Source organism: Taeniopygia guttata, chromosome 2 (assembly GCF_048771995.1).
Source record: "Taeniopygia guttata chromosome 2, bTaeGut7.mat, whole genome shotgun sequence".
In the NCBI taxonomy this organism is placed as follows: domain Eukaryota; kingdom Metazoa; phylum Chordata; class Aves; order Passeriformes; family Estrildidae; genus Taeniopygia; species Taeniopygia guttata.
Genome location: NC_133026.1, coordinates 108,502,424 through 108,529,872, shown reverse-complemented (window position 1 = coordinate 108,529,872; position 27,449 = coordinate 108,502,424). Strand labels below are relative to the sequence as shown.

The 27,449-nt window shown below is 41.5% G+C and overlaps 1 protein-coding gene across 1 annotated transcript; it reads right to left on the bottom strand.

Annotated features, from left to right (window-relative positions):
- Nucleotides 1–86: 86 nt before the first annotated feature.
- DSG2 (desmoglein 2) lies at nt 87–26,796 on the bottom strand. The gene is made up of 15 exons (XM_072924586.1): nt 26,634–26,796; nt 20,846–20,881; nt 19,829–19,963; nt 18,727–18,885; nt 18,314–18,458; nt 17,010–17,170; nt 16,048–16,182; nt 15,722–15,907; nt 14,524–14,783; nt 13,540–13,682; nt 12,691–12,918; nt 10,946–11,176; nt 9,775–9,921; nt 8,312–8,640; nt 87–6,267 (listed from the first exon to the last, which is right to left on the bottom strand). Exons 1-15 carry the CDS (start codon nt 26,676–26,678, stop codon nt 5,242–5,244), a joined length of 3,366 nt encoding a protein of 1,121 aa, XP_072780687.1. The 5' UTR covers nt 26,679–26,796; the 3' UTR covers nt 87–5,241.
- Nucleotides 26,797–27,449: the final 653 nt, after the last annotated feature.

Below are 27,449 nucleotides of genomic sequence, written 5' to 3'. Positions count from 1 at the left end.
TTTTACCCATCTAACACTTAGTGTAATTTTCTTGCTTGCTTAAAGAGATGCCTGAAAAACCTCACACAAAACCCTGACTGACATGATTTTGTTTGTTTGTGTTAGGGAAAGATATTTTATTCCAGTAAGGCAGAGTACAGGGAGTTCCAAGATACCAGGACTATGAGAAATCAAATATTTGTATGGATTTGTATTTCATCTCTCCCACCTCGGTCCCACAAAACCAAGAAATGGATGTCAAGGAAACTTTTCATTAACAGATCTATTATTTTGACAGTAACTCTCCTGGGGCTCTGATTCCAAAAGGGTGTGAGAAGCTTCCTGTCTCTTCTGCCATTGCAAAAATCAAGCTTGTTGGGTATAGTTGGGTAATGGAGGATGAAAAATAGCAAAACAGGGCACATGGCAAATCTGCCCATCAGTAGCTGTGCCACTGACAGGTGCGTGATAGATCAGGTGAGACGCATCACCTGGGAGATGCACTTTGGCTCCATCAGAAAGCTGATACTGTAAGTACATAACTCCTAGTTGGAAGCTCTGCTTTTAGTCTTATTTTCAAGAAAGGAGTAATTGGTAATACTTACGGAATAATAAAAATAATAAAATAAATCTGTCTTAGAGAGCTTTTCATAAGGGAAAGAAATCTAGGGAAGAAAGGAAGGCACCAGCCTTCCTTGAGTGAGTGGCAAGAGAAGGCAGCAAAAACACCCAGCCAGAATGGAGTTTGTCCTTGTCCTGAGCTGTGACAGCTCTGTTCCTGGTACCCAGTCCAGGGTTTGTGCCCTTCTGCTGTGCAGTGCCATGTCACTGCCAGTCAGCTACTGCCAGCAGCTCAGGGTCTGCCACCATCCCATGCCCCACAGCTTTTTGGGAGGCTGGATTCAAGGCCTGAGGGAGACCCATCAGCTGGTACCAGCACTGCCTGCTCAAACTCCTGCTCTCCCCCAGGGTTTAAACTTCAGCCATGCTCCAAAGATCTTGGATAATCATTAGCCAGGGAATTAGACAGGGAATCAATGCCAGGGAATCAATGCTGGTTTTGCGTAATCATTGTGAGGTGGTATCTCTGAGTTTTATTTGCTCTAGCAAGTAGCAGATAACAGACCTAAGAGAAATAGTCTGATGAAACATTTGAAACGTAGGTCAGAAACCAGCTTGGAGCTCAGGTGGGAAGGCTATAAACCCTCCTGCTTCCCCAGCAGCCACAGAACAAACTTTGCCATGTGGTTTTCCCCCAGCATGTCCACAGCACCTTCTGGAAGCACTCCTACCATATGGCTGAAGACACTTCTGTTATATATTTCATGGAAATGAGTTTCAGGGCAATTTTAAAACCAGTGCTACACATCAGTATCTAACAGAAAATAATGAACTAAGAAGAGTGAACATCTGCACAGTGTGATTCCCTCTCTCCCTGGGCTCCCCTAACTAATACATAAGGTGATGTTGGAAGTTTTACCATTTGGCATATAAAAAATTTGCTTAGAATTACATAAAAATGCAATTTTCAGCTGTGGGCGGGCCCCATTTATTATAACATGCCCTCTTTCTTTATAGCCTCTGTGGCTCCACAAATGGGTCGCTGTAAAAATAAGAATAATTTCCCCCACATATCAGCCCCCCACAATAGGGAAGAAATATCCAGCTCTGCATTTGATTTTTGGCTGCCAAGGTCCTGAGCAATACAGCATGGTGGGGAGATCTGATCACCTGCAGTGCTGGCTCCTGGGGTGAGGCCACATGGAGAAACTGGGAGCTGGTGACTGCAACCACTTTATGTGGTTCAGGAGTCACACTGGCTACATTTGTGCAGTTGTTTCTTGGCAGTGACTCTCACTAGTCACACCAAAGGGTTGGGACACTAGGCATGGCTTATTGGGCAATCAGGGCCCTGCCCCACATTATTTTTTTTAATTCAGTGGTTGCTGTCTGTGCAGGGAACGCAGAACACCATTTCTTCTCATCCAGTCACCTTAATCCATCATTTTGCCTCAGGTGAGTCTGTCCTGTTACAACTTGACACCAAGCCCCTCCTGGATCATGCCAAAAATCCTTGTCATCCAAGCCATCCATAGCAGCAGCCACCCAAAGATGCCTGTGAAAGGTTTTCCTAACAGGGCTCTCAGTTTTTCCCATGTCTGGAAGCCATTTCTGTGTGTTCAGTAACCCCCAATGCCTTGCTTCTCCATGCACGTGGGCCTTGAAAAGCTACCTGGAAACCGTGCAAACTCTGTGTGCTTTGAAAGCAGCAAGCAGAGGCCAGCCTTCCTGCCTACCTGTATACCTACCTAGATGGCTGTCAGTGCACTCTGAGCTCCCCTGGAAGCTCAAAGGCCACCAGGAGGGAGAAGGGGCCAGCAGAGGAGACAGCGAGCACCACCAGCTCCTCCACTGCACGGCAGTGAAGGAGTGATGCATTTTTGAGATGCCTCAAGGCCATAAACACTTATCACTCTCCTAAGGATAGCAGCTGATTTACTTAGCTTTTTAAAAGCTGATTTACTGCTGATAACCCTGACAAGCTTTAAACCTTTGATGGTGGACTATGGTAAAGTTCCCAAGAAAGAATGGAGCCTGGAAAATATTGTACTGTCTTGTGAAGTCTAACCTAGCTCCAACTAGACACTGAGGGCTGACACAGAAATACTTCCTTGTGGGTATGCAGGACACAGGCTGCATCCTTCTTGTGGCAGGCTGGCTTATACTCATGGAGTCAAACTTATTTACTAAGGATTCACAGATAACATAAATCACAGAAGAGCAGCATGGATCTAATCCCTGTCATGCTGGCATTTCAGCATAACTGTGCTCTATTATTGTTAGATAAGAAAATTACAGACTTTGCTTTCCTTTTGAAGTCACAACAAGGCATCTCTCACAAAGATAAGTGTCTGGGGCTAGTCCCTCTCTCGGGGTTATCTAGTAGTCAGATGCTAACCAGGAACTTCCATTAATTTGGGTCTGTGCATTCCTCCCACCAGTTACTATCGTTTACAAAACATAGCTCCATTAGAAGTGAGCGACTTAATCTGATGGATGTTCTGCCAGCATTAACACATGCTGATATGCTATGCTGATAGACTTGTACCAAGGCTACAGCTGCTAAGTCAAATAATGGAGACTTGCTGTTAACAAATCTATTCAAATAGATTCTTTACAAGCAGATCTGTGAAAGCAATTTATCTACAAACATTACACTCTTACCTCTTCTTCTGAATGTTAACAATTGCATGTTTTAATATGTTATAAAAACAAGACTGTTTAATGCCATGTTGTCTGGAAGCATAATCTGATTTGAAGGGTCTGTGCCAAAGCCCAGTAAATCTACGGCAGGGATACTGCTCTCTTGCATCAAGTTAGAACAGAATTTAGTGCACTTAACCACAAGGCAGAATTCACATTTTTGTCAGAATCTTTAAGATACAGCAGGACACCAATTATTTTTACATCTGCATCTTTCAGATATTCCTTGAGGTTGTTTGGGAAATCTCAGTCCTCATTCTTTCTTTAAACTCTGCAGTAGGAAAGCTAATGTGTTCACTGGGGTAGCTGTTTGAATAAAAAATTTAAAGATACAGTAGAGTTATTTATGTTAAGATTGTATAAACCCACAAAGATATTCTATCAGAATAAAGTCAGAAAAGTGGTGACCACTTGGAACTGCAGGCTTGCTGAGAAATAAATACATGTATTTAAAAAATGTAGTGTAAGAGATAAATAACCAATAGGTCCAAGCAAGCAGGGAGTCTGATATGTTTGGAAATACTACTCCACTTAATGTAATGGCCCAAGTGTCACAGTTGACCATAGTTATGGTTCCTACTTTATGTATTTATATTTTTGAAGCAAGTTTTACTATTAGTAAAACTAAACACACTGAGAGCATTTCTAGTCAAAGTCAGAACACATCATTGGAAAGCATAACACTGCAGCTGCAGGAAAATTCCAGGAGATGGAGACAACCTGAAAGTTCCTCAGGTCCACGGGCTTTGCAGTACCTTATGACCAACTTGCTGATTTCACAGGTATGAGATAAACACACTACCTACTCTGAGAAAACAAAAGGAGTGTAGGACATTTTTTCTTGTATAAAATTTAACTTCAGAATGTTCCAAACAGCATACAAATATTTACATGTGCATATATATATACATACTACCAAACAGTGCAGTAGTGTCTCTTGCTTTTACCACATAAAATTCAAGGAAAGTAAAGTAAATTCAAATATTGCAGAGCTAAAGGGAGCTTCCTGTTTTCTTGTCACAGCCAAGGGAAACTGTCATTACACAGCACTATACCAGCCACTTGAGCTCTGGTACTGAAACTAGTGGAATGAATTCCACATACTAAATTGCACTTGTAAATTAGATCCTACAGATGTCCAAGGGCCATAAACTTTGCTGACAAAGCCACTGACTGAATCTCTGGCTCTAAGACTAAGGTAAACCTTGGCTGTTTCTTATAAGTTAATAAAGTGAAAAATGTGCATGATGCAAATGCTTACTTATCCATGTCAGTGTAGACCCACACCAAGTAATGGAACTTTTAGACTAAGGTAATGAAAAATTGGAGTTCTCAGCTTTTTTGCTAGCTCTTTAACTGCTGTGGTAACATGCAAGTATTGATTGCTTAATTTACAAATTCTGATAACCTGAAATTGTGACATCCCTTCAGGAGGTCAACACACCACTGCTCTGAAGGCATACTAGCTTTGGTGGCCTGGGCTTCTCAGGAAGATTTCTTAGCAAGGTACAGGAGGAGATACCATGGCCAACAACACAACAGCAAACACACAATCAGAAATGGATTGCTTGGACTGCCCCCACAGGAGGACTTCAGATACACTCAACAGCTGTTCAAAAACTTTACTTGTGCTTTGCAGGCTACTATCCATCACTAGATTGGACACTTTTTTCCAGTGTTCCCATAATTATGCAGCTCTGGTTATGTGGTGTTGTTATACTATCTGTATAATAAAAAAGCAATTAAAAAATAGCAAACCAGGAAAAAAAAGGTATTTCCCATATCTTTCCATCTCAAAGGTATCCCTGCCAATGTAACATAACACTAGATTTCCTTACTTGCTTCGTGGTCATATAATCCATACTTATACAAACTAGTGCAAATGAGTACATGGCATTCTGGAAGCTCCAGCAAATTTGGATTTCATGGAAAACCTGAGGCAGGATGCATGCAGACAGAAGGGTGCTGGACATTGCCACCCTCTGCCACACAGCCAGGCTATGAACGAGTGTACTGCACTGTGCTGTATTTGGTGACCCTGGAAGACTTGCTCAGTGTGGCACTGGCAGGAGGTGACCCTTTTAAGTCAGAGCCCATTAAGTTTAGTGGGGAGTCTGTGATCAGAGCATGCTCTTGCCTTCCTGAGCTGGCACCTGTTGCCCGTTCAGCTCTGCTCTGCAGCCCTGAGGCTGTCACCACCCTTTCATTCAGCACTGTGCTGCGCTCCTCTGTCGAAGCAGGGAAGCTGAGAGAGCCCTGCTCTGCAGCAGGCACCAGCACCCTCTCTCGCTCCCTCACCACGACATACTGCGAGTCAGGAAGATCCTCAACTGCCAGGGCTCCTGGCCCTGCACCCGCTGATTTCACCACCGTTTCTGTAACCACCACGTTACTTCCATGTGGCAAATCAGGGATTTGCACCATCCCTTGAATGCTCGATGCAGGTGCCAGCACTCTCTCTGTCACCACTACATTCTCCTTAAACTGGGGGTCTAAAAAGACAGGGGCCGAGCGGGCAGGAGCCCCCACAGAATAGGATGTTTCTGTCACGGTGACATTGCTCTCTGTGTGGCCTGTGGGGAGGTGCCGGGCATTGTGCTGCCCAGGATGGGATGATGAAAAGGTTGTTTCTGTCACCACCTCCTTGGACAGGCTGCTTTCTCCTGTGCCACTGCCTGCGTGCATGGGTGGGATGGACTGGAAACCACTGCCTGAGGCAAAGGCTTGTCCAGAGGTGGAAGTATTTTGCTGGTGTAAGAACTGTGATTTTGCTTCACTAAGACCAAAACCTGATTCATTCTTGTAGCCACCGTCTTTCATGTTGATCTGTCTACCTATACATATTTCTGCTAGAGTCTTAAACTTGTCTCCTAAATCATCAAGAAAATGGTCATCAAAATCCCCCTCAATAAAGCTGCAGCAGCCAACGGAGCCGTGAGGGGAGCCTGATTCTCCCTGGGAATAAACCAGGAGACAGTCTTTTGCAGCTTGCTCCTCATCTTCTTCCGCAAAAGAGACAGCTTTCTGCAGACAGAAAACAAAAGCAAGCAAAAGTTCATTAATGCCAGCTCGGAAGTTAGTAACTTTGAAAAATCAGAAATGCTGGGACAAAAAGGTTGAAATAAGACATTTAACTGATCCCACAGAAACTGTCAACCAAGTGAGGGCTGTACCTAACATGTTTTTTTCCTGTTTTGAAATTAGTCCGAACTTGACAGTACACTTGATGAGAAGAAAAATCTAAGATTATATTTAAAACCTTGCATTGCTTCACCACCTACTGCTGTTCCTTCCAGTAAATGTGTCATTTGTGATACTGCTTCATAGTCATGAAGACATTGTTTTAGTTTTAGTTCAGTGAATGAACTTCACCTCTAACTAGGTTTTTGCAGGAGAGCACCAAGACCATTTCTGAGCGTATCCTAACAGTTAAACAAACATTAACTGAGTACATGCTGACATGCTATCACCTAACACGGCCCTTTTCAACAGCGCAGACTACAGGATCACATCCAAGATGCCCAACAGGAAACAAATCACAAAGTTAAATAGATTAGTAAAGTATGAAAGCATAGTCCACCATGTAAATTCTTAGGCTCTATGCAAGCCATCTGGCAACAAGGAGGGCTCATGAGTTCTGCCTACATTGCTTATGGGGTCATCTCAATCTGAAAGCAATGTCTGCCATGGAGCTGCTGTGGTGCTGGCACAAATATCTGTGTATGCGTTAGCATCAGCTCCAGTTCCAAAAGTGAAGACAGCCAAATCCTCTGGGCCTGCTGAACCAGGTTTATCTAATATGGATCCTGGCTTGTGCTCAGAACCACCTTTCTGCCACATTTGAAACTCTGGACTGCAAATTAGCTCAGGCATCTGTGTAATGTGCTGTATATCCAGACCCCATTTGACTCTGCATGTTTATCTGCATTTGATCCTGGAAGTAGGCATGCAACCCAAGATTCTGCCACAAAAATCAGCAGCTGAAACTATTTGGTTTGGTTATGTGGTCACCCCTAATCTGAGATATTTCAGCCTCCCAGAAGTTGTATGGATACTGAGCATGACTTCCCTCCTGCAGACTTCATCAGGCAGTTATGCTTAAAGTTATGTCACAAAGAGTGGAAAAAAAGGAGATTGCTACTTTTGCTTCTGTTCACCCATGAGAACAGCAGCTAGAGCACTTTGAGACACACAAGTACCAAAAGCTCAAATCCTTCCCTGGCCTGAGGTGATGATTCAAATCTGCACAGCTACTCCCCTGCAAAACCACACCAGCTGCCAGTTGTAGGGTGTGAAGATGTTTTGTTTGTACAGGTGATGGTGCATGGAAGTCAAACTTTCACTACAAGGAGCTCACCAGCCAAAGGACTAATGATGTATGTCACATGAAGAGAAGTGGCTTCAACAAGTAAGAACAACCTACTGGCCAATGGTTAGGTCAGTAAAAAAAAAAAAAAAAAAAAAAAAAGGGGGATTGCAACATATGCCTCGTACACTTTTGATGGATCTTTACCCAGGCTGCTAGGCAAACAGACAAGTCAGCACCACTTACTGCATCAGCTACTTTGAAAATACAGCCCCACCCACTGGTGTATGACATCTTTGACTTATCTTTCAAAAACCTCCTCCATGGTAAAGTTTGGAGCTGTGACTCATGATGAGTCACAGGTGCCTCCCTAGAGACCAGTTTCATATTCTTAAGTCCCTGAGATTTAGATCACAGAGTCTTTCTCAGGGATTTTTCCTGGGCAAGGCACTCCTTGCTATTGCTGAAGGCACTTCAGCTATTGCTGAATATTCTGGATCCCAGCCACAAATATCTCCATTGAGAGAAAGGCCTATTTGTGTAACACCTTGCAAGCATTCAGTGCTAGAAGACATTGTCACACTCCAAGTTCCACATGTGTGGCCAATCCAAAAATCCTTATTGCCCCCAACTCCATGTGCACAATGTCAGGACTGTTTATATCTACATATCTACTCACCTCTGTCTGTCATCACATGAAAGATATTTCACAATGCTAAGTGCAAACATCAAAATACTGTTATTTTTGGGTCATATGCTTACATCGTTGAAGTAGCCTCTTAAGAATTCTTCATTCATGGCTCCAGCCGCTCCCACAGCAGCTCCTCCTCCAGACACGACTGTCTTGCCGTCTACACCTGCTATGCCTTCAGCTGCTCCAGCTGCCATGGCTCCACAGTCAGCAGCAGAAAGAAGATGCCTTTGCTCTTCCCATCTTTCTCTGGTAATAGTGTTGTGATGCTCTCCTACATGAGAGACAGAGCTGCCTGCTCCTATTAGAGCTTCTTCTCCACTCATTCCTCCTCCTGCTGCTGCTGCTGTTGTTCCTCCTTTCAAGTTCCCAAGTGCAGTGGGTGGAATGAAGCTTAGCACTGGCTACATAAATAAGACAAATTAAGATGTGACATGAAAGCTTTGCTGTCTAGCACATGGAACTCACCAAACCAGCAGTGGGGCTGGGTGGGAACAGGGAGGGTGCTGCCTTATGACTTGTTTGAATTTGCACTTATACATGTTGCTGCAAAGAGTAAAAGGCCTCCTAAAAACAGGGTGCAGTTTCCCAAGTGTATTGCCAAGGAGGTTTATAGAAATATATTTATAGAGCATTGTTTTCTTGAAACTCAGAGGATTGAAAATGAAAAAACAAAACAAAACAAAACAAAAAAACCCCACCAAAAATAGGCTTGCAAAACTCTAGGGAGCTCAGCTGTCCCAAGAAAAACTCTGCCCAATTTTCCTCAGACACTACGTTGGGAAGTAGGCACTACCTTCCACCTTTGCGGTGCTGCCTGGCCCTTTTTTTTTTCCCCTAGCAGTTTGGCTTGTTATCTTTTAACAAGAATTTGGTGTGAGCATTGGCCCTAAATCAAAGTCTTTTACCTTCTGTTTCTGTTATTGTGCAAAAGCATGTCAGTGTCATGCCCTTTTTTTGTAAACCTTGTTTTGTAGTGTAACAACAAAGAGCAAATTTCTTTTGGTATTTACTGTTCCCTCCTCAGATTTGCACTTTTTCTGCCTTTTTCTTTTTTACTAAGGAATTTTCTCTGTTTAAAAAAAGAAAATACACAGAGAAGTAATTTAAAACAGTCTGAAACTTTAAATCAGTGAAGGGAAGCTCAGCATTATAACATATTATTTTGCTGTTTTATCATGCTCCCAAAGGGGTGCAGAGCATTCCAGGCTTGCAAATGCAAATGTTTCACTCTCTATTGGTTTAACGCTTTTCCCACAGTCCTATCTTCTGCTCAGATACGATCAACATTTACTTAATTGCTTGCCCTGTATTTTGGGATTTAAGTGCCATGGCTGGTTTTTCTACAGCTGCTGGTGGAAGTCATCTCCCACACATCCTTCGCTGAGCCTCACAGGGTTAATTTTAATTAATGTTCATGTGTTGTCAAAATCTGTTGTAGAGCTTTGGAATATCCACCTGTAGTGTGGAAGAGGCCCCAGGTGCCAAACTGAACACTGAGATGGAAATCAAAGAGAAGAGCTATTAGGGATACATGCCTTCTCCTGAGGAGCTGCTCCTTCACTGTTCCACTGACGCAACATCGCTTCACTGTGGTCTGGTATGTCAGCAAACGTCTTTGTTCCAGTAAACCCCTTTGCTCCCAAGCCACCCGGACACAGCAGCAGTAACAGTGGAACAACTAAAGGGAAACAGAAGGTTGCCATTAACTGTCTGCTTATTAGAACCTTAGCATACTTAGAGCCACTGTAAGTTTGGCCAGCTCCCATACCCAAATGTATTTTTAATGAGCTAGTGATCAGTATGAGGGCTGGCAAGGACTGAAGACAAGTTCCCAAATATTCAAGGCATTTCCTAGAAGCATATGCTGAGGCCAGTTTCCAAGAGAGCAAACTGACAACTAACACATCAGATGTGCAGTTCCATCAATCCTGCAGATGGCCACACATGTATGTAGCTATACTGCTATCAAAGATCTCACACACCAATTCCAAGCCCTGGCTATCACTGTACAACCTCAGCATTTCTAACTCCTCCTCTTCTTTTACTACTAGATAACAACATGGCGTCATGTAAATTCCACCTCACCATTTCTTTGACGTGCCTAGAGTGTTGCCTGGGGGACTCAAAATAACCCAGTTTCAGAAGCAGAGAATATTATTCCTGTGGCATGAACTTTGTTTTATCACAATTAGCCTGTGTATTGCACAGGTAATAAATTATTGGGAGTTTAAATGCAGCACTGCTATACCTGACCACAGCAGAATTACCAAGTCTTATTTTTCTTTTATTTTATCTCACAAAAAAAAATGCCACCTGCTGCTTTGAGCAAGACAGTGAATCTGCAGTGACAGAAATGACAGTGGAGAATGTGCTGTGGTTTGAGTAGGAAGAGCTAGGGTTCACCTGGGGACATCTCAGAATACAAAAGCATTCCTCACTGCTTCCCCACTTGTTATTTACTGCACCATAAACAAATATTAAAAGTTGTTGATATTAATTTTAAAATGCACAGCTTGAAATCCTTTGAGGGGGAAATGCTGGTATTACCAAAATTAGCTGGGGATCTGCCATGACCTCCACAAGACTAGAGTTTACACAGAATGTATCAAGATGATAAAACCTTGGAGCTGAACTGTTTCTTTCCTGATGCTTTGCAGACCACATTTACAGTGCTTCTCAGATAATATGAAACAATTACTTACGCAGCAAAAGTAAAAATGCCAAGATGATTAGTGCAACCGCTGCTGGTGCCAGACCCACTGAATTCGAGCCAACAAACTTCTCCTGGCACACGCCTCTATCTGCACACTCACAAACAGTCAGCTGCAGAGATTGTGGCAGAGCACAGCTGACCCCTTGGAAATCCTTTATTAGTATAGGAACTTCAGTTCTGCCCGGCTTCAGGTTTTGTGGTACCAGCTGTATGCTGGTGTCTGAGGCACAAGTGGAGGGAGGTTAAAGAAAAAAAAGGAAAAGAAAAAACAACAAGGAGTGAGCAGAGAGAAAACTGACTCCTGTAAACTAACTGAAATACAACTGCTACAGTCTTCCAACAAACCCCCGCCAGTTATGCCCAGCCAATGCAATAGAATTAATTTTAATGAGCTGCTGCTAAAGTATATATGCTTTTATTTTTATCAAGTAATTCATGCTGGTAAGTGAACAGCCATGCTCACTTGCAGCCTCAGATAATTGTGAAATTTTACATGACCAGAGACAGCATGGAAGACAACTTGTATAGCATTAACTATGTCATCTGGATAGACAGATTCACAGAGAAACAGCCTCAGTCTTGAGGAGATTAATCTATTGTAGGCCACAGACAGAGATCAGGAGCCAACAAAACATCTGCTGCTGTGGCTATGTCATGTCAAGGACTATCTAGGCAAAAGATCACAGACTGATTAAGGTTGGGAGGGACCACAGTGGGGCATCTCCACTGGGCCCAACCTCTGTACTCAAGCAGAGTCATCCTAAATCCTGTGATTCTGTGATTCTGTAAAGCACATGCCACAGGATTGTATCCAGACAGTTCTCGAGTGTCTCCAGTGAGGGAGACTGCACACCCTCTCTGGGCAATCTGTTCTAGTGCTCGGTCACTGCAGAGTAAAGAAGTTTCTACTTGTATTCAGGTGGAAACTTCCTGAGCATTTCACTGGAGTGAATTTCACAGTGAGAATTTCTGCCCATTGCATCTTGATCCATTGCTTGGCATCACCAAGAAGGGCCTGGCTCCATCCTCTTGACACTCTCCCTTCATCAGATACATCAGATAGATACCGATGAGGTCTCCTCCCAGTCATCTCAAGGCTGAACAGGCCCAGCTCCCTCAGCCTGACCTCATTAGAGCTCCAGTCCCGTAATTATATTTGTTGCCCTCTGCTTGATGCTCCAGGAGTTCCACGTCTCTCTTGTACCAAGGAGGCAGAACTGGACACAGCACAGAACTGGACACAGCACTCCAGATGTGCCTCACCAGGGCACAGGAGAGAGGCAGGACCACCTCCCTTGACCTGCTAGCAATGCTCTTCCTAATGCAGCCCAGGACACCATGGACCTTTTGGCCACAAGGACACATTGCTGGCTTGTGGACAGCTTGTCAACTACGCCCAGATAATGCATCACTGCATATTATCCATAAGAAGGGGATAGCTTGCTCCTAGCCTTATTAATGAAACCTTGGTCACCACACATGGGGTATCAAGCCATGCAAAGATGGTCAAACTAAGGGAAGGCAACAGACCCCAGAGGCCAGAGGACATGTCTGGACTGTTATAACCTTTAGCGAAAAGGGAGCAGAATGCAAATGATCTTCTTAATGCCCAAGTCCATATACAGAGTTGCTGTATTTGTCTCACTCAGCCAAACTGACAGTTTGACTGGAATTAATAAATTACAACCTTAGGACTTCAAAGAACTGAAAGTAATAAAAAAATTTTTTTCTTACCATTTCGAGATGCAATTATCCATTTTGCTGCTGTCCCTTCTGGCTCATCAATGACAGTAAAGCTGAAGGGATAACTGTTTGGGTAACCATCCAAATCATTAGCTGTAACATCAACTACTTGTGCATCTGAACACACAGTCCGCACAGGGTTCACAATAACTGGGCAGTTGTCATTCTCATCTTTAACTTGAATGACTACTGTGCCAGTGATTGTTTTCCTTGGGGAATCTAAGAATTTAAAATATGAAAAATTAAATTGATTTATGCACAAAAATATCTTAAAATAATAAAAAAACCCCAAACCTTAATATCTTTCAAAACCCCAACATTGTTGAAATAAGTTGAAAGAGATCTCCCTGGAGCTTATGATAGCAGCACTTCATTCCCAATGTTAATAAATATATTGACAAAGTTCTTCTGAAGGCAAGCTGTTTTATTACTTTAACTTGAAAAAAAATCCTGTATGGTTACACAGTAACATGTAGATTATAAAAGAAGAATTCTACTTAGATACAAAAGAAGTTCAGAGAGTCTTTCTTGCTCAGAAGTCAAGAAAACTTAAGACTATGAAGTCTAATGATAGGCATATTTAGATATTGGCAATTCCCACCTTGCCAATAGAGTTTCCTATTAGACCTATCTTTGAAAACTTTTGTAAAATGTTCACCTCCATGTAGTCAAAGGAGAGAAACAGATACCTTGGGAGCCCATTCTAAAAAATGAGTTGCCTGTGTCTATCCTTTGAATATAGAGACTGCACTTGCTGTGTAACTTTAGAGGTGGGTAGGTTAAACCAGCTACCCTTGTAGATAGGCAAACAAACCAAACGAAACCAACCTCTCAACTTACCAGTAGTTACACCCAACATGGTGATAGTGTAGGTACCATTTACTACATGAAGTGATTCGTAATCAAGATTTTTAGCAAGTAGGATTTCACCTGTGACTGAGTCTACAGTGATCCAGTTTGCTGCATCTTTGCCTTTCATGTATCTGATGAAAGGAACACAAAGATGGACACATTTATAATGAGGAATACAACCATCAGTAGAAAAAGCGGCTTCACAGTACATTTACTCGTCATTTAAAACTGAGATTAAATCTTTAAGTCTGAGGCCTGATGCTCCTGCCGCTGTAATTGGTTACAACTATAAACCTATTCTGAATGTTGAGAGCTGCTCTCCTCTCTAAATCAAAGATTTAGGTATGGGTACAGTACAGAAAGTACAATCAGGGAGTGAGACTGGGACAGGAGACAGAGCTGCACTGCTGGACACTGTCCTCTTCCCCCCTCATCTGTGCTCCCAGCAAAAGTTGAGCATTAGACACCCATGAACAACTGTATTGCAGGCATGGAGGAAAGAGGTCCATCCCTGGGGGTGCAACTCTGCTGTGCACCATTTGCAAAGGCCACGGTAGTGGTTACATAACATTCTAGCTGAAAAGCTATGATTCAAAACCCAAGTGCACACATGTGGATGTATCTGTGCTACACCCTTTCTGTCTGACTGATAAATGTTTCTGCATATTCCTTCCTAATTGTACTGGAGACGATGGAATCTCAGAAGTAGACAGGTATGACAAAAATACCATACAAACACAAACAACTTCAACCCAAACACTCAGGTCTTGCTGTATACAACAAAAGAAGGATTTTCATATCACCAGTTTTCTGCATAATATAATAGTGAAGATCATTATGATGTTTAAGATGTGAATTATCCTTAGCAGAAAATTATTGCCTTTGAAATTATTTCAGTTTAACATGAAAATTTTGACAATAAAGTATGACTTCTGACATACTCAGTTATAATGGCTATTAAAAAATTCTTACGTAATGTGCTCTGCTATTTTTCCAGTGTCTTCATCATAGGCTTGATACTGTCCAATAACCTGTTTTATCTGTGTTTTCTCACTTGCTTCAATAATTTTTGTGCCACCAGGGAACACAGGGCCTTCCTTCACATTGATCACCTTAATTTTGATTGGAATTGTTTCTGCTTTGTAACTGGCTTTAATCGACTTGTGGAACTCTGCTTTGTTTGTAACAACAATGCCTAAGTTTAGACTTTGCATTTTTTCATAATCCAGCTCCTAGACCAATAAATAAAATAAAATTAAAAAAAAAAAATCAGAATTTGTCAGAATCCAATATCTAGCCAACAAACATACATTTAATATTTAATTAATACTATAGCATACTTATTTGACTAATAAGGATGTAATTATTTAAGTAATATTTAACAGTAAGGATGTTACAGCGCAAGGAAGATTCTTAACCTGTTATTCTTGCTCATTTTTAATGGATGACACCATAGGTATGTTTTTATATTATTGAATTAAACTTATTCAATGTATGTGAAAGGAGTCCTACCCCTATATTCTGCCTGTGTTTTCACTGAATCAGTCCTCAATTACCTGGCTCCTCAAAATTTGTGTTTGCATTTGTTTCTTTTTCAAACATAATCATTCACTTAATAATGCTAACTTTTAAAAAAATAATTAGCAGTTTTCAGATAAGGAAATCTGAGCAGGAAAAAAAAATGCTGCTTAGGGCACTATGTATCTTCAGTATTTGTGGACTAAAGAAAATTGAAAACTATAAAATAGACATTTCCATTAATGAAAAATATTTTCATCATCTTTTCAACTCGCAGAAATTCACAAAATTTTCTGTAGCTTGTGGACCATGGAACAGGTGTTGCTTGCAACATTAGCAGTGGCCAGGAGAAATAAAGAAATTTATACTGAAAATAAAGGACAGCAGAAACGTTAAAGTTTACAGCATGTTAGTACTGTTACCCAAAGGGCAAGGGAAGTCTGGGGATTTCTGCCTTATTAGTTATATTTGAGATCACACAGAAAAGCTTGACAAAATTATTATTTTGTATAGAATTACTGAATGCATCAAAAATACGGCAAAGGAGGAGTATCCACACATTTTACATATTGATTGAATAAACACAATTTGTCAACACAGATGGATAAATTATTCTAATATTTAAAGTAGACTCTCTAAAATCTATACTTACCTTCACAACAGTCAAAATTCCTTCATTTGTTTGGGTATCTGTTACAATTTTGAAAAAACCACCTTCATTGCCAGAAACAAATGTAAAGTTTGCCAGCCAATTATCAGAAAACTCTTCATCTTTGTCAAATACTTTTATTCTCATAATTTCCACATTTGCTCTATTTTCTTCAATGCTTGCTTCAAACTGCAATTAAAAAAATCCACTCTTTAAAATGATGTTATGGTTTACCTCATTTCATCAGTGCAAGGAATTTTGCACAATGTCTTATTATGGGGTCCTGGCAGGTGTAGGAACATGCTAAAAATTGTGATAATTATACTTACTGTACGACTTTCAACAACAGGCAGATTGTCATTGACATCCAGAATTTTGATTTCTAAAGAACATGTTGCAGCATTCCCGTCTTTTTCACCACCACGGTCCTTTGCTTCCACCACCAAAGAGTAGCTACTTTGTGTCTGTCATGGTAAGAAAAAAAGTGTTTAATCCAGGCTAAAAATTCTTCCTTTGACCTCTATTACGTTTTGGTAGGGTCTCTTATGGTCAATTGTAACTCCTCCCTAGATAAAAGTTAATCTCACACACAACCTCCACAAATTCTGTTGGAGTAGAACTGAGGCTTTGAAAAGGGTACAAGACTTTCACATCTTCCCCACAAAGAGTCAGACTGTACTTACATAGAAAAGTAAAAAATTCCAGTGACCATGAACAGGGACAGGACCAGTGACACCTACACATCAGGACACAGGCAGAGCCACATCCCTCAGCCACAGAGCCAGCATTCCCACCACCATCTGCTGGCCAGGGAAAACTCTGCAAGCACATGTCAAGTCCCTGGTAATATGGGACTTACAATGCAGTTTCACAGTAGCACCTGTCCTAACTCTTTGAACTGTGATTTGCATGGCAGGCTACAAAAATCCAGATGCAGCCAGTAACTTTGCAGATGGCGATCGAGGTTATCTTTGCTATACACTCCCCAGCAGAAAGAAATGATGCATTGTTTTGTGTAACTGCTGCCCTGACTGCACAGGAGGGACAGAAAACAAAACCATTGGGCTGGAGCTGTGCTAGGAAGGTGATGGGGGGGGATATGGCCTTTATCCCATTGCCTCCTTCCTCAATCCCTGAAAACCATGCATCACACAGACAAGGCTTTAATCGCAAGGGAAATTAAGAAAGGTAAGAAGGCCAGATCTTCACTCTGCAGGCAGGGCTGAGGGTGACACAATGGGCACCAGAAAACCACTACTAACAAACTTCAAAATGGGAGGGTTTTTTTTACCTCTCTGTCAAGGTTTATTATTGCTACGCGAACCTCGCCAGTATTCTTATCTATGATGAATGGAGTGCTAGGGCTTTGGGAAACAATCCTGAAAGCAATTTTGGAATTTAGGTTGTTTGGTTCATCTGCATCTGTTGCATTTATCCTCATTACAATTGTACCTGGAAAACAAACACAATACAGCACTTGTTTACACCACCATGCACCTGGTATATATCTTTACTGTAATGTCAAAGATAAGAGCATTTTTTTAGATGCCCTGCACAATTTTCTGGTGCTCTTGACTTTATTTATTTCATGCATGAAGTTGATGAAGTGTTTTTAAACCCAATAGGTACATGTTAAAAGTATATGTTCTAGCCAACAAAAATATTGCATTTACACATCTGTAACACATAAAATTCAATGAACAAATTAAACAACAGGTTAAATTCTCTCAGTAACTATGACAGCAAAATGTAGATAGCATACAGAGCAGAAAGTACAAGCTTTTGAACAATGAGCTACATTTCCTTCACACATTATTCTAAAAGACAGCACTAACTATTCCTTTACCTGAACATTAGTAAAACTACTGATCTATACCGATGCCCTCTAACAACTTAATTCAATATATGTGGTGGTACCCATGGTGCAATCCCCTTATAATTTGTTTTTTCACATTATAGAGGCATTGAAACAGACACACTGCCAGGTATTTATTAGGTAGTTTTATTCCAGCTTTTCTAATCTTCTTGAAAATAATCTGTTGCTCTTATGTTTACTGATGTCAATAGTTAAATGGCCATTAACTTGTTCTTCAATAGTTATGGCACAGCCCTATGTGCTAACTGATGTGAATAGGAAAATGGCCATTAACCTGCTCTTCAATGGTTATGGCACAGCCATATGTGCCTACCAGCAAACTGCCTCTCCAGCCCACAAATAAAGCAGGGCTTTGGATGAGGATAGCAGAGCGAAGTCCCTCCCAAATAGGCTGTGACTACTAGGCCAGAAGGCAGACTGCATTTCCTGTGCAATTCCTGCAGACGAGCTCTGGTTCCTGGATTTATGGTAGCTCTGACAACAAAACAAAGGTGCCACAAAAGGAAATAATATTCTCTCTTGCCCCTAGGGGGATGCTCTCCCTTAATCACACAAGCAGTTTAGCCTTGAATAAAGGCCTTCATTCACACATGGATAACCTGGCTTATGTCAGCAAGAGAATGCGCCCTTGCTACTGCAGATACACTGCTCCAAAGTGCATTTCACTTGTCCCCGTAAATATCCTGGGAAAAACTAAAAGAAAAAAAAAATAAAGTTACCTGTTTCGCTTAATTCTTCAACTGAACCAACAAAAACTTCCTGTGAAAACACTGGAAAATTGTCATTTATGTCCACAACTTTAATTGGGAGGTCTATTGGCTCTTCCAGTTTTGCCCCATTTTTATCTAGTGCATGGCCTCGGACCTGATAATATAGACAGAAACAATAAACAAATCTAGTGAGTGACTGTCATATAAACAAACACATATGCAAAACAGAAATACACCTATTATAGACAACAAAGTCTAAATATTATAAAAGCTTATTATATATGCTTATAAATACAAGCAAGTATACACAAATATCCAGAAATACATTATGTATATTATTTCAAGCAGACACATTTAAAGCAAATAAATTAAAAAATTGACAGGAGGGTATCTATAAAGAAAAAAGTTAATTTTCAACTTACAAGAAGCATTGGAGTCTTTTCTCTGTCCACCCTTCCTGTTATGTTCAGGTCACCAGTCTTTCCATTGATAACAAATAATCCATATGGGGGTTGTGTTACTCCTTGACCAGATATAGTATAAGTTACTACAATTCCTGTATCTTCAAGATCTGAATGTATCTAGTAGGAATAAAAGAAATTAAATAGCACTCAGCAAATAAAACCACATTTTAAAGTGCAACAACAGATTTTTTCTATCTTGTAGTGAATAAACAGAAAAAAACCCAAACAAAAACAAACAAAAAAACAACACATTTCCCTGCACTCCTCTGACTGTGGAGATGTAGAGATGAATGCAGGAGGGGCTAAATGTTCTGTTTGAGAATCTGGTGCAGGGAGATGAGAAACGTCTGGAGCAGGGAGTTGACCTGGGAGGTCAGACCTCAGCTAGCAAATATACCAGGACTGGAGAAGGGACAGGGTGGAAGGAAAAGGTCAGACCTGGAGATGAACACATAGAAGAGGCTGCAGAGACTAGACATTACACCCTTCCTCTGCTGTCAGCAGATATTTAAACCATCTGGAAAAGTGTGCATTGTACCAGTACCACCATGAAGGGGCATCCCAAGCAGAGGGCAACAGATTGTCATCACCTGCAGTCACTTCATTGCTGAAGTGGCAGGAGTGGTTAATTTAGGTTCGAACACTGGTGATGAACCAGATGCATATTGCTCTTTCACACAAGATAACACCTGGGTTATTTTTAGCTCTGTTTCCTAAAAGACTAGGCATACATAATCATGCTTTATGTACATCCTTCTGGCCAATCAGCACCAGCACATTTTGGACCCATTTGCCAAGTTCAACCTCAAGGGGGGTAGTGGGGTGAAAAAACTCAAAGATATTGCATTCCCAAAACTTAATGAAAAGATGAGAGACTGAGCCAAACTAGGATTTAAAAGTAAAGGAAACAGAAGTAAATGTGTCAATCTTCAACTGGCATTCATGTCCTTTAAAATTAAAGAAATCTTTGTTCATGTGTTTAGGGAAGCCACACTCCTATTTTACATTTTCATCTCTATTTTTTCTGTGTATTGTATATTTAATTGCTTTCTGGGCTTACTCTAGCAATTGGATTCTTATAAGAATTGTCTTCCTCCTCCCGTATGAAAGCTGGAGGAACTGTCCATTCTCGCTTCTGTCTGACTAGGCTGCTGGGATGAGACAGCAGGCCACTCCTATCATTTCGATTATAAACCTGTGGAAAGACAAGATGGAATGTCAGCACTGCATTTACTCATTTCAGATAAATGCTTTATTGCTGCTGTAGCCAAGACTTCTGAGCAACTTTTGCTCTTTCAATAGCTAGTAACTTCAAAATCAGGGAGCAGCATCAGCCTCCTGAGTCACAGAATCTGAGTCAGAATCTAGGGGTGACACAGTCCCCAAGCTGGTTGAAGAGGAAAACTGCACTGGTCTTTTCATCAAGACAGAATTAGGCTAGACAGGCTTTAAAAATATGAGCAAGTTTCCATAACCAGAGGTTGGTGAAAATACACCTGCTCTGGAAGATTTAAATGCTTGTCATCAGATGTGGGAAGAAGTTTGGCACTAAGGCTGTTTTGAACCACCATTTCTGCTTTACCACCGTGTTTATCTTCCCACAAATACTGCCTCGCATATTTAACCTTCTCTCTGAAAGAGAATACATGGAAGAGCAGGCCTGTATTCAATCCATCCATTGTCTCTGCTATCCCTGCTGAACTACATGTTATTCTCACTCTGCATGAGAGCCTTCATCCTTCTGTCCACTTTTTTTTCTCCTGTCTCTGTTGACTCCCAGTTTAACATATTCAATAAAATGGTGGTTTTTCATCTACCGAGGTCAAAAAAGCAATCTACATTTTTACTGTGTTAGGGGAAGTTTCTTAAAGTTCAATGCCACTCTAGGTGATGGATGTAGGAATCTATTCACTTACTTTTCAGCTTTCATTTCTCTATTCACTATGCAGCTTTAACATTTCATAAAATGGTAGAATTCAAGACATTTATCAACTGAAATAAGGCATGACTTTGACATGTTGTTCAGAGAACCCTTCTATAGGCACTGATAAAAAAAAAGCTTTCCATTATATCCTACCTTCACATAGAGCCCATGTCCATAATTCAAACAGATCTGCAATGGAAATTATGACAGTCATTATTATTTCTATATCTCTTCAGCAGTACTAAAACATAACTTTTGTGACGTGTTTCATAAGAGCAGAAAAGCCATAAGGAAGAAGACTTCTGACATGTATAAATTAATATTTATTATTTACCCATAACAATTTCTGAAAAATTCACCTATAATTACTGACATTAAAAACATGCAGCACTTTGGAGAAGCTTCCTTTTCTGGGCAAGCTTTGGATTTGTGGCTGTGGTGGGTTACCAATTGCATCAGAGAAGAAAATCGGATAAATGGTGTTTAAAGGTAAGAACTAACCCAAACATCTGCTGTGTACATCTGAGAAATGTACACAACAGAAGCAGCTCTCTTACTCAGAACCTTGCTGGGAGGATAAATGGCATCACTTATTTAAACAAGGCAGAGGAGCTTGCTCTGACAAAACCTTGCAGGCTAACGTTCAGCACTGGGACTGCCCACCTCTTCACACACCAGGATAGGCCAGGACAGCTATGCATGGCTTTGAATGACTCAGCTGGGTGACAAATTCTGACTGGAAGAAACCAACTTATCAGAGACCCCATGTTTATGTTCGCTTTCCAGGCACCATAGCTCTGCAAGTAGCAACACCCCCCAAACTGCAAAAAATGTAGGTATTGGGAAGCAGCAACAATAAAAAGCAGGCTATTACAACATGGGAAACTTAAAAATCAAGTTTTGAACTTTGTACAGGTAGCAAATACTTTAATTTCTGAAAACTACTACTACTTATATTTTGCAACTTAGGTGATTATTTTCTTAGATATACAACTGCCTAAGGCAAAGCAGGCTCAGAAAAGGTGTTTTTTTACTAAAATAAATCAGTCTCTGGTTTCTATCTGTTCACTGAGCTCTCCCTATTACACCCTCTGACTCAGCCTTGAATACTGAATTGATAACAGCTTATTCTTTTTTTTAAAAAAGATGTTATCTTTTTTTAGCAGACTGTGTTGAGCAATTCAGCAGATTTCTGTTTCAACTTGCTCAACAAAATTGTTTTTCAAATGGTATTTTTCCCAATGCATAGATTCTGAAGACAGAAATTATCAAGCAGTAAGTTTCCTAATGGGCATGCATCAGGAAGGGTACAGGATCTCACACAAAGCTCTTTTCATAGATGTTCTTAATCTTATTTGATTTTACTAATAGTATGGATTTTCAAAATTTATTTTCATTACTAATGAGATTATACCAGCAAGAGTGTCAGGAGAATTTTGCTTTATAGTCAAGGTTTTACACAGAAGCTGCAACTCTTTTGGAAGGTGAGCATATCATCAGAAACATCCTTGGTTGTTCTAATTGGTAAACTGGACAGAAAACTGTTTCTGTCTCAAAACTGAATGGAGACAAGAGGCATGCACTGAGAAGTTTCCTTGTGTTGGAAACTTGAGAACCCAGTATAAACAAAAGTGTTTGAAAACCAAGAATAAGCAGACCTTCCACTGAGATGTGTGTCAAAAATGTGCAAAAAAATTCCACTAGTCATTATAAACAGAGAATCTTTCATTAAGATAAGTAAATGTAAAAATCTATTTGTTTGCATAGTAGAAAATGTCTCTCAAAACATTCTAGGTTAATGTTAAGACAGTAAAAAATACTTTTGTTCTTGTATTATTCAATCTACAGTCCACAGGTAGCCTCATAAGGGACTTAGAAGATATCTACAAAAAATTAAGAATTTTAAAATTTTATTCACAAGATGCATAAATACAAGGGAAAAAAATATGTAAAGGGATTCAGCCTTTTTTACTGAAAAATTTTAAAAGTTCCAAAACTTTTAAACTGGGGAAAACCAGTTTTTAGTGAATTTTTCTTCAAGGACAAGTGAAATGTCCGAATTTACTGCCTGTTGAACATGTGAATTTTCCCCCTCCCCTCCACATTTTTTTTTCTTTTAAGTATCTTTCAGGTGCCTTCTGTTAAATGGCTCAGAGTAGGAAAGCTTTGTCATTTGCTGTGGATCACAGCCTTGTCTCAAAAACCAGACATCTACTGATGACACCTGTTGACGTGAGCTGAGAACATATTGTCAGAAGAAAATGGGATGGTTACAAAAAAAAAAAAAAAATTCTGAGGCTTGAAGTAATGAAATTGGAATGAAACACTACAGGAAAGCAGCAGGAATAGGCAAGAGGGCATGGGAAAGAAGGGAGTGACTGCCATGGATAGTGACTGCAAGGCTGCTCTTGACTAAATCCCTCCTCATCTATAGTCAGGAAGTGACTAAAGGACAGATTTTCAACACAAAGCTCAGATTTAAGCTCTAAAATTATAAAGACTGAGTAACCAAGAAGGTATGCATATGTATTTACTACACCAGGAAACAGTAATGCCTAGAAATGAGGCCTTTTCCATGTGCTGTGTGTTAGGAGATTTGAAGCTTGCACCTCCTGTGAGTCAGTTTGGTGTTACAAACAACATGTGAAGACCTCAGAGAAGCAAGCAGGGGGAACCCTCCAAGATGTACTAGAGATGTACATCTACTAGTACATCTCCTAGCCCTGGGGAAAACAAACTACAAAAAAAACCCAAAAAAACCCCAAACAACCAAACTACACCCAAATACTACCTGACAACTGTTTATCCTGTTCTTAAAAAGAAGGGATGGAGGTCCCCCAGCCTAATTAACCTAAGGGGGCTCCTAGATAGTTCTACCGGTGAAAAGTGTGTTAATTTTCATCTTCATTTTATTACCCTAATTCTTAGCTCCTTGTAAGTTGGCCATATTGCTGCTTGTATGATATTCAGAGTAAGGCACATAAATTTACATATCTAAATGAAAGCTAAGTGCCTAAACTTTGATTATGACCAGCAAAAATATAGCCAATACCCACAGAGATCAGAGTACTGCTCCACTTGCCCTCAAACCAGTCCACATTTATTTCTCTCTGAGCCCTACTGATTGTAAGTACATCCAATTAAGTATTGTAAACCAAACACAGGATGATTTGTAGAGCAAAGCACTTGATGCAGAGAACCCAACACCATACAACCCGTGGTTTGATGGATCCTACAGATTAGAATTAGCTTGTTCCCACAGGTCAAACATCTACAAGCAGATAGATATATCTACCAATGTGTTTTCACTTAGGAGGGATACAATTCACTCACTCTTGAAATTTTCTTCCAAAGTACAATCTGATCCAATCAAACAGGTGCACTCAGTATCGACTGCATCTCCATATACATTAGCAGAAACTTAAACATCTATATTGAGATGACTTAGTCTCAAACCTAATCTCCTTTGACATGTTGACAATGCTCTCGTTGTGTGGTGCAATTCCCCTTTCTTCTACTCTTCATGCATATGTGAACGTATCAAATATCTTACTCACGGTCTTTTCTCACATAACAGTTCTTTAATTTCCCTTAAAAATAATTTTAAAAAGAATTTTGTGACTTTAAATTGCATTTTTTTTTCTGTTCTGTAGTTTCTCCTGTAGAGAACTTTTTTTCTGAAATCTGGTATCAAAAGTAACATACCACTTCAGTTCAATAGGATGGATAAAATGCTAGACTTTATATATTTCTCGGCTGCTTTCAGACTTCACCACAGCTGGGTTTTCCCTCATTTTTGGAACAATATTAAAATGTTGACTCAATCCACAGATGATTCTAACTATTTAAACCACGTTTCAACATGTTACTAGCAACAGAAGCTAGATTGCTTTGAATTAGCTCACCTCTGTTCTTCGTAAAACCAAGCATCACTTTGTGATGTTTTTATTAAACTTGTTTCTGTGACTTCTGAAAATTAACTGCTACTGACTCTGACATTACAGTAGTGATCAGGCCTGAATTTCATCATACCCATCCCAAACCTTAACGAAGTACATCTGAGGAAGACATTCAGAGAAAAGATTAATTTTGCTACTCCCATAGTAAGATTCATACATCTCTGACAACTATCCTTTCACTCAAATGCAGGAAGTGTTCTAAGACTTCTTCTCTTGGATACATGATGTCCACCCCCTTTAGAAATAATTGAGAAACCTCCCAGTCTAATGATCCTCGATAGCTCTGCCCGCCTGGCAGGCCCATGGCTCTGGGTGTGTGCCCTGGACACACTCCAGGTCAAGCCCAACCCTTTGGGTGCACCACCATTCAGCACAAATGTTCCTGGAAAGGGGTTGGAGGCAGGGGCCTGGGGAGATTTGCCATGACCTCTGCGAGGTACCCAGGGATGATGATACAGGGATGCAAAGGCAGGGAGGGAGCACTGAGAGATTCTTCCAGGAAAAACGGGAGAGGAACAACCTACCATTCCTGATGCTTCTAAGGTGGAATGCGCTTTGAGAAGATGCTACTTTTAGACTAATTTTGAAACTCCAAAATTTCAAAACCCAGCAGTGCCTCTCTTTCTCTTCTGCCATCACCCAATTAAGGCAGCTTTATTAATTCTAATATTCTAACAATGAGTCTTTTAGGCCAAACTGATTTGACTCTCAGTACATCATATCCTGACCCAGCCTTAGCTGAAACTGAGGATGATGAAGTTTGAGAAAAATAATGTTCTTCAGGTAAACTAACAGCATCCTGAGCCAGTGCAAGCCCACCAAAATGGACAATGGTGTGGCTTCAGGTACTGCAGAAACAATATGTAAAAACTTTTGCACAAGCGATGCTCATTGTTTTCCATCGTTAATTTGGACAAAATGAGGATAAAACATTTTCCAACCAAACCCCAACTACCAGCTTACTGTAAAAACAGATTTAACTGTTGCTTGCCAACTTATGCACAACCATATGTCTGTATTAAAGTTAACAGGCAACAGGTGTCCAGATAACAAATCTGATTTTGCAGGTTCCTGAGCTCAGAGAAGAAGGTCCTGACCCGCAGTGCCTTCCATTCTGTCCATGCAACAAGCCATTCCTGATCCCTGCCCAGCTACTCCGCAGCTCCTGGCACAGCCCAGGGCATGGCCTCCACCCTCACCTTTGTCTGAATGGCGGCAGCCCAACTTCCGCAGGCATTCTGCCAGCCTGGAAAGGTGAAAAGCAAAAGAAAATGCCGCAGATACAATGAAGAGTTTGCTGTAAAGCAGCTAGAAAGAGCTAAAAAGCATCAGTCCAAATCTAACAAATCAAACATTTCGTTCTCAGTTTGTTACGAGATAGTCATTGCTTTTAGCCTAAGAAAGTATTTCATAGGATGGAAGATCTAAAGGCTGATGGGTGAAAGTAGTGAGGGAAGGGCAGGAGAAAGCCTAATGAGTCCTCGGTCGTTAAGAATTTGGTGAAACTTTTGTAAGGCGGTAAAGACTTCCAAACTTTTTGATTCACCTCCCCTCCTGGCACTGTTAAACTGTTCCCACAGAAAGGAAATGCAATTTACTAGCATAAAGAGCATGTTGAACATGAAGACGGCAACAACGTGAACTCCTCACTACCTTCCTGTTCCTCCCGGCGCCTCTGGAACCCCACCCATCCCAGAAACCGTTCCTGCTGGGATTTCCTACCTCCACCTGCTTTCAGGCAGCAAACGGCGATAGCTTTTATCTAATTCCCAAATAAAGAGAGAACACCCGTTCCCAGACACACACAGCAGGGTTGGTAGGGCTGCCAAGTCCTGATGGGAACACCTCTCTCCAGCGGCGGCACTCGGGACCCCCGCGGCGGTACCACCGCGTCTCCACCCCGCGGCAAAGCAGCGCCCGGTGCCGAGGGAGCCCCGCGGCAAAGCAGCGCCCCGCACTCGCAAACAGCGCCCCGCACTCACCAGCAGCGCCAGCAGCCGCACCGCCGCCACGGGGCCCCGCGACATGACCGCCGTGCCGTGCCGGGACAGGCTCAGCTCCTCCGGCCGCCCAACGCGGGAATGCCGGCGGCCCGTGGAGTGGGGCACAAGTCGCCGCGGGTGGGTGGGGTGTGCCGGGCGGGATCTGCGCCGGGAGAGGGCAAGAGGCACCCGGGCCCGGGCCCCGCCCGGCCCGCGGCGACGAGTCCCGTCCGCGCCCCGCCCGAGGAGGCAGCGCCGGGAGCGCCGGGCCCGGCTTCCCCGGGGCTCCCGAAGTTTGCGGTTTGTTTGTCCCGCTTCCGCCGAGGAAGGCGAGCCGGAGCGTGCAGGAGGACTGCGACAACAAACTGATACTTTCAGGAGTAATTAATGGGGGGAGCGCAGTCTTACGGGACAATAAAATTGTGGGCGTTTTTAGGACAACCTTCTCTATAATCCTCGTTTTTTATACGCTCCTAGCTATATCCTTCCTACTCTTATCTGGCAGAGATCTTTCCTGGATACGCCTGGTTAATTGATGCTTACGAAGGCATAACTGATTCTTCATGACGGCGAAACAATTAAACGTGCTTTCTTGTACATCCTCTCTGCTGAGGCAGTTACCTGGTTAATCTTTCCAGGGTCACACTCAGTTGTGGTAAGTAACTTCAGAACCTGATGGTTATGATGCTATTTGTGATACTGTTGGGGTCGGAGAGGGGAACCAGCCTAAAGGGAGTCTTTCCAATCGCATTATATACCGTTATTGCATGTTGCAACAACAATGGACAATAAATAATTCAATGTCAATTGCAGCAA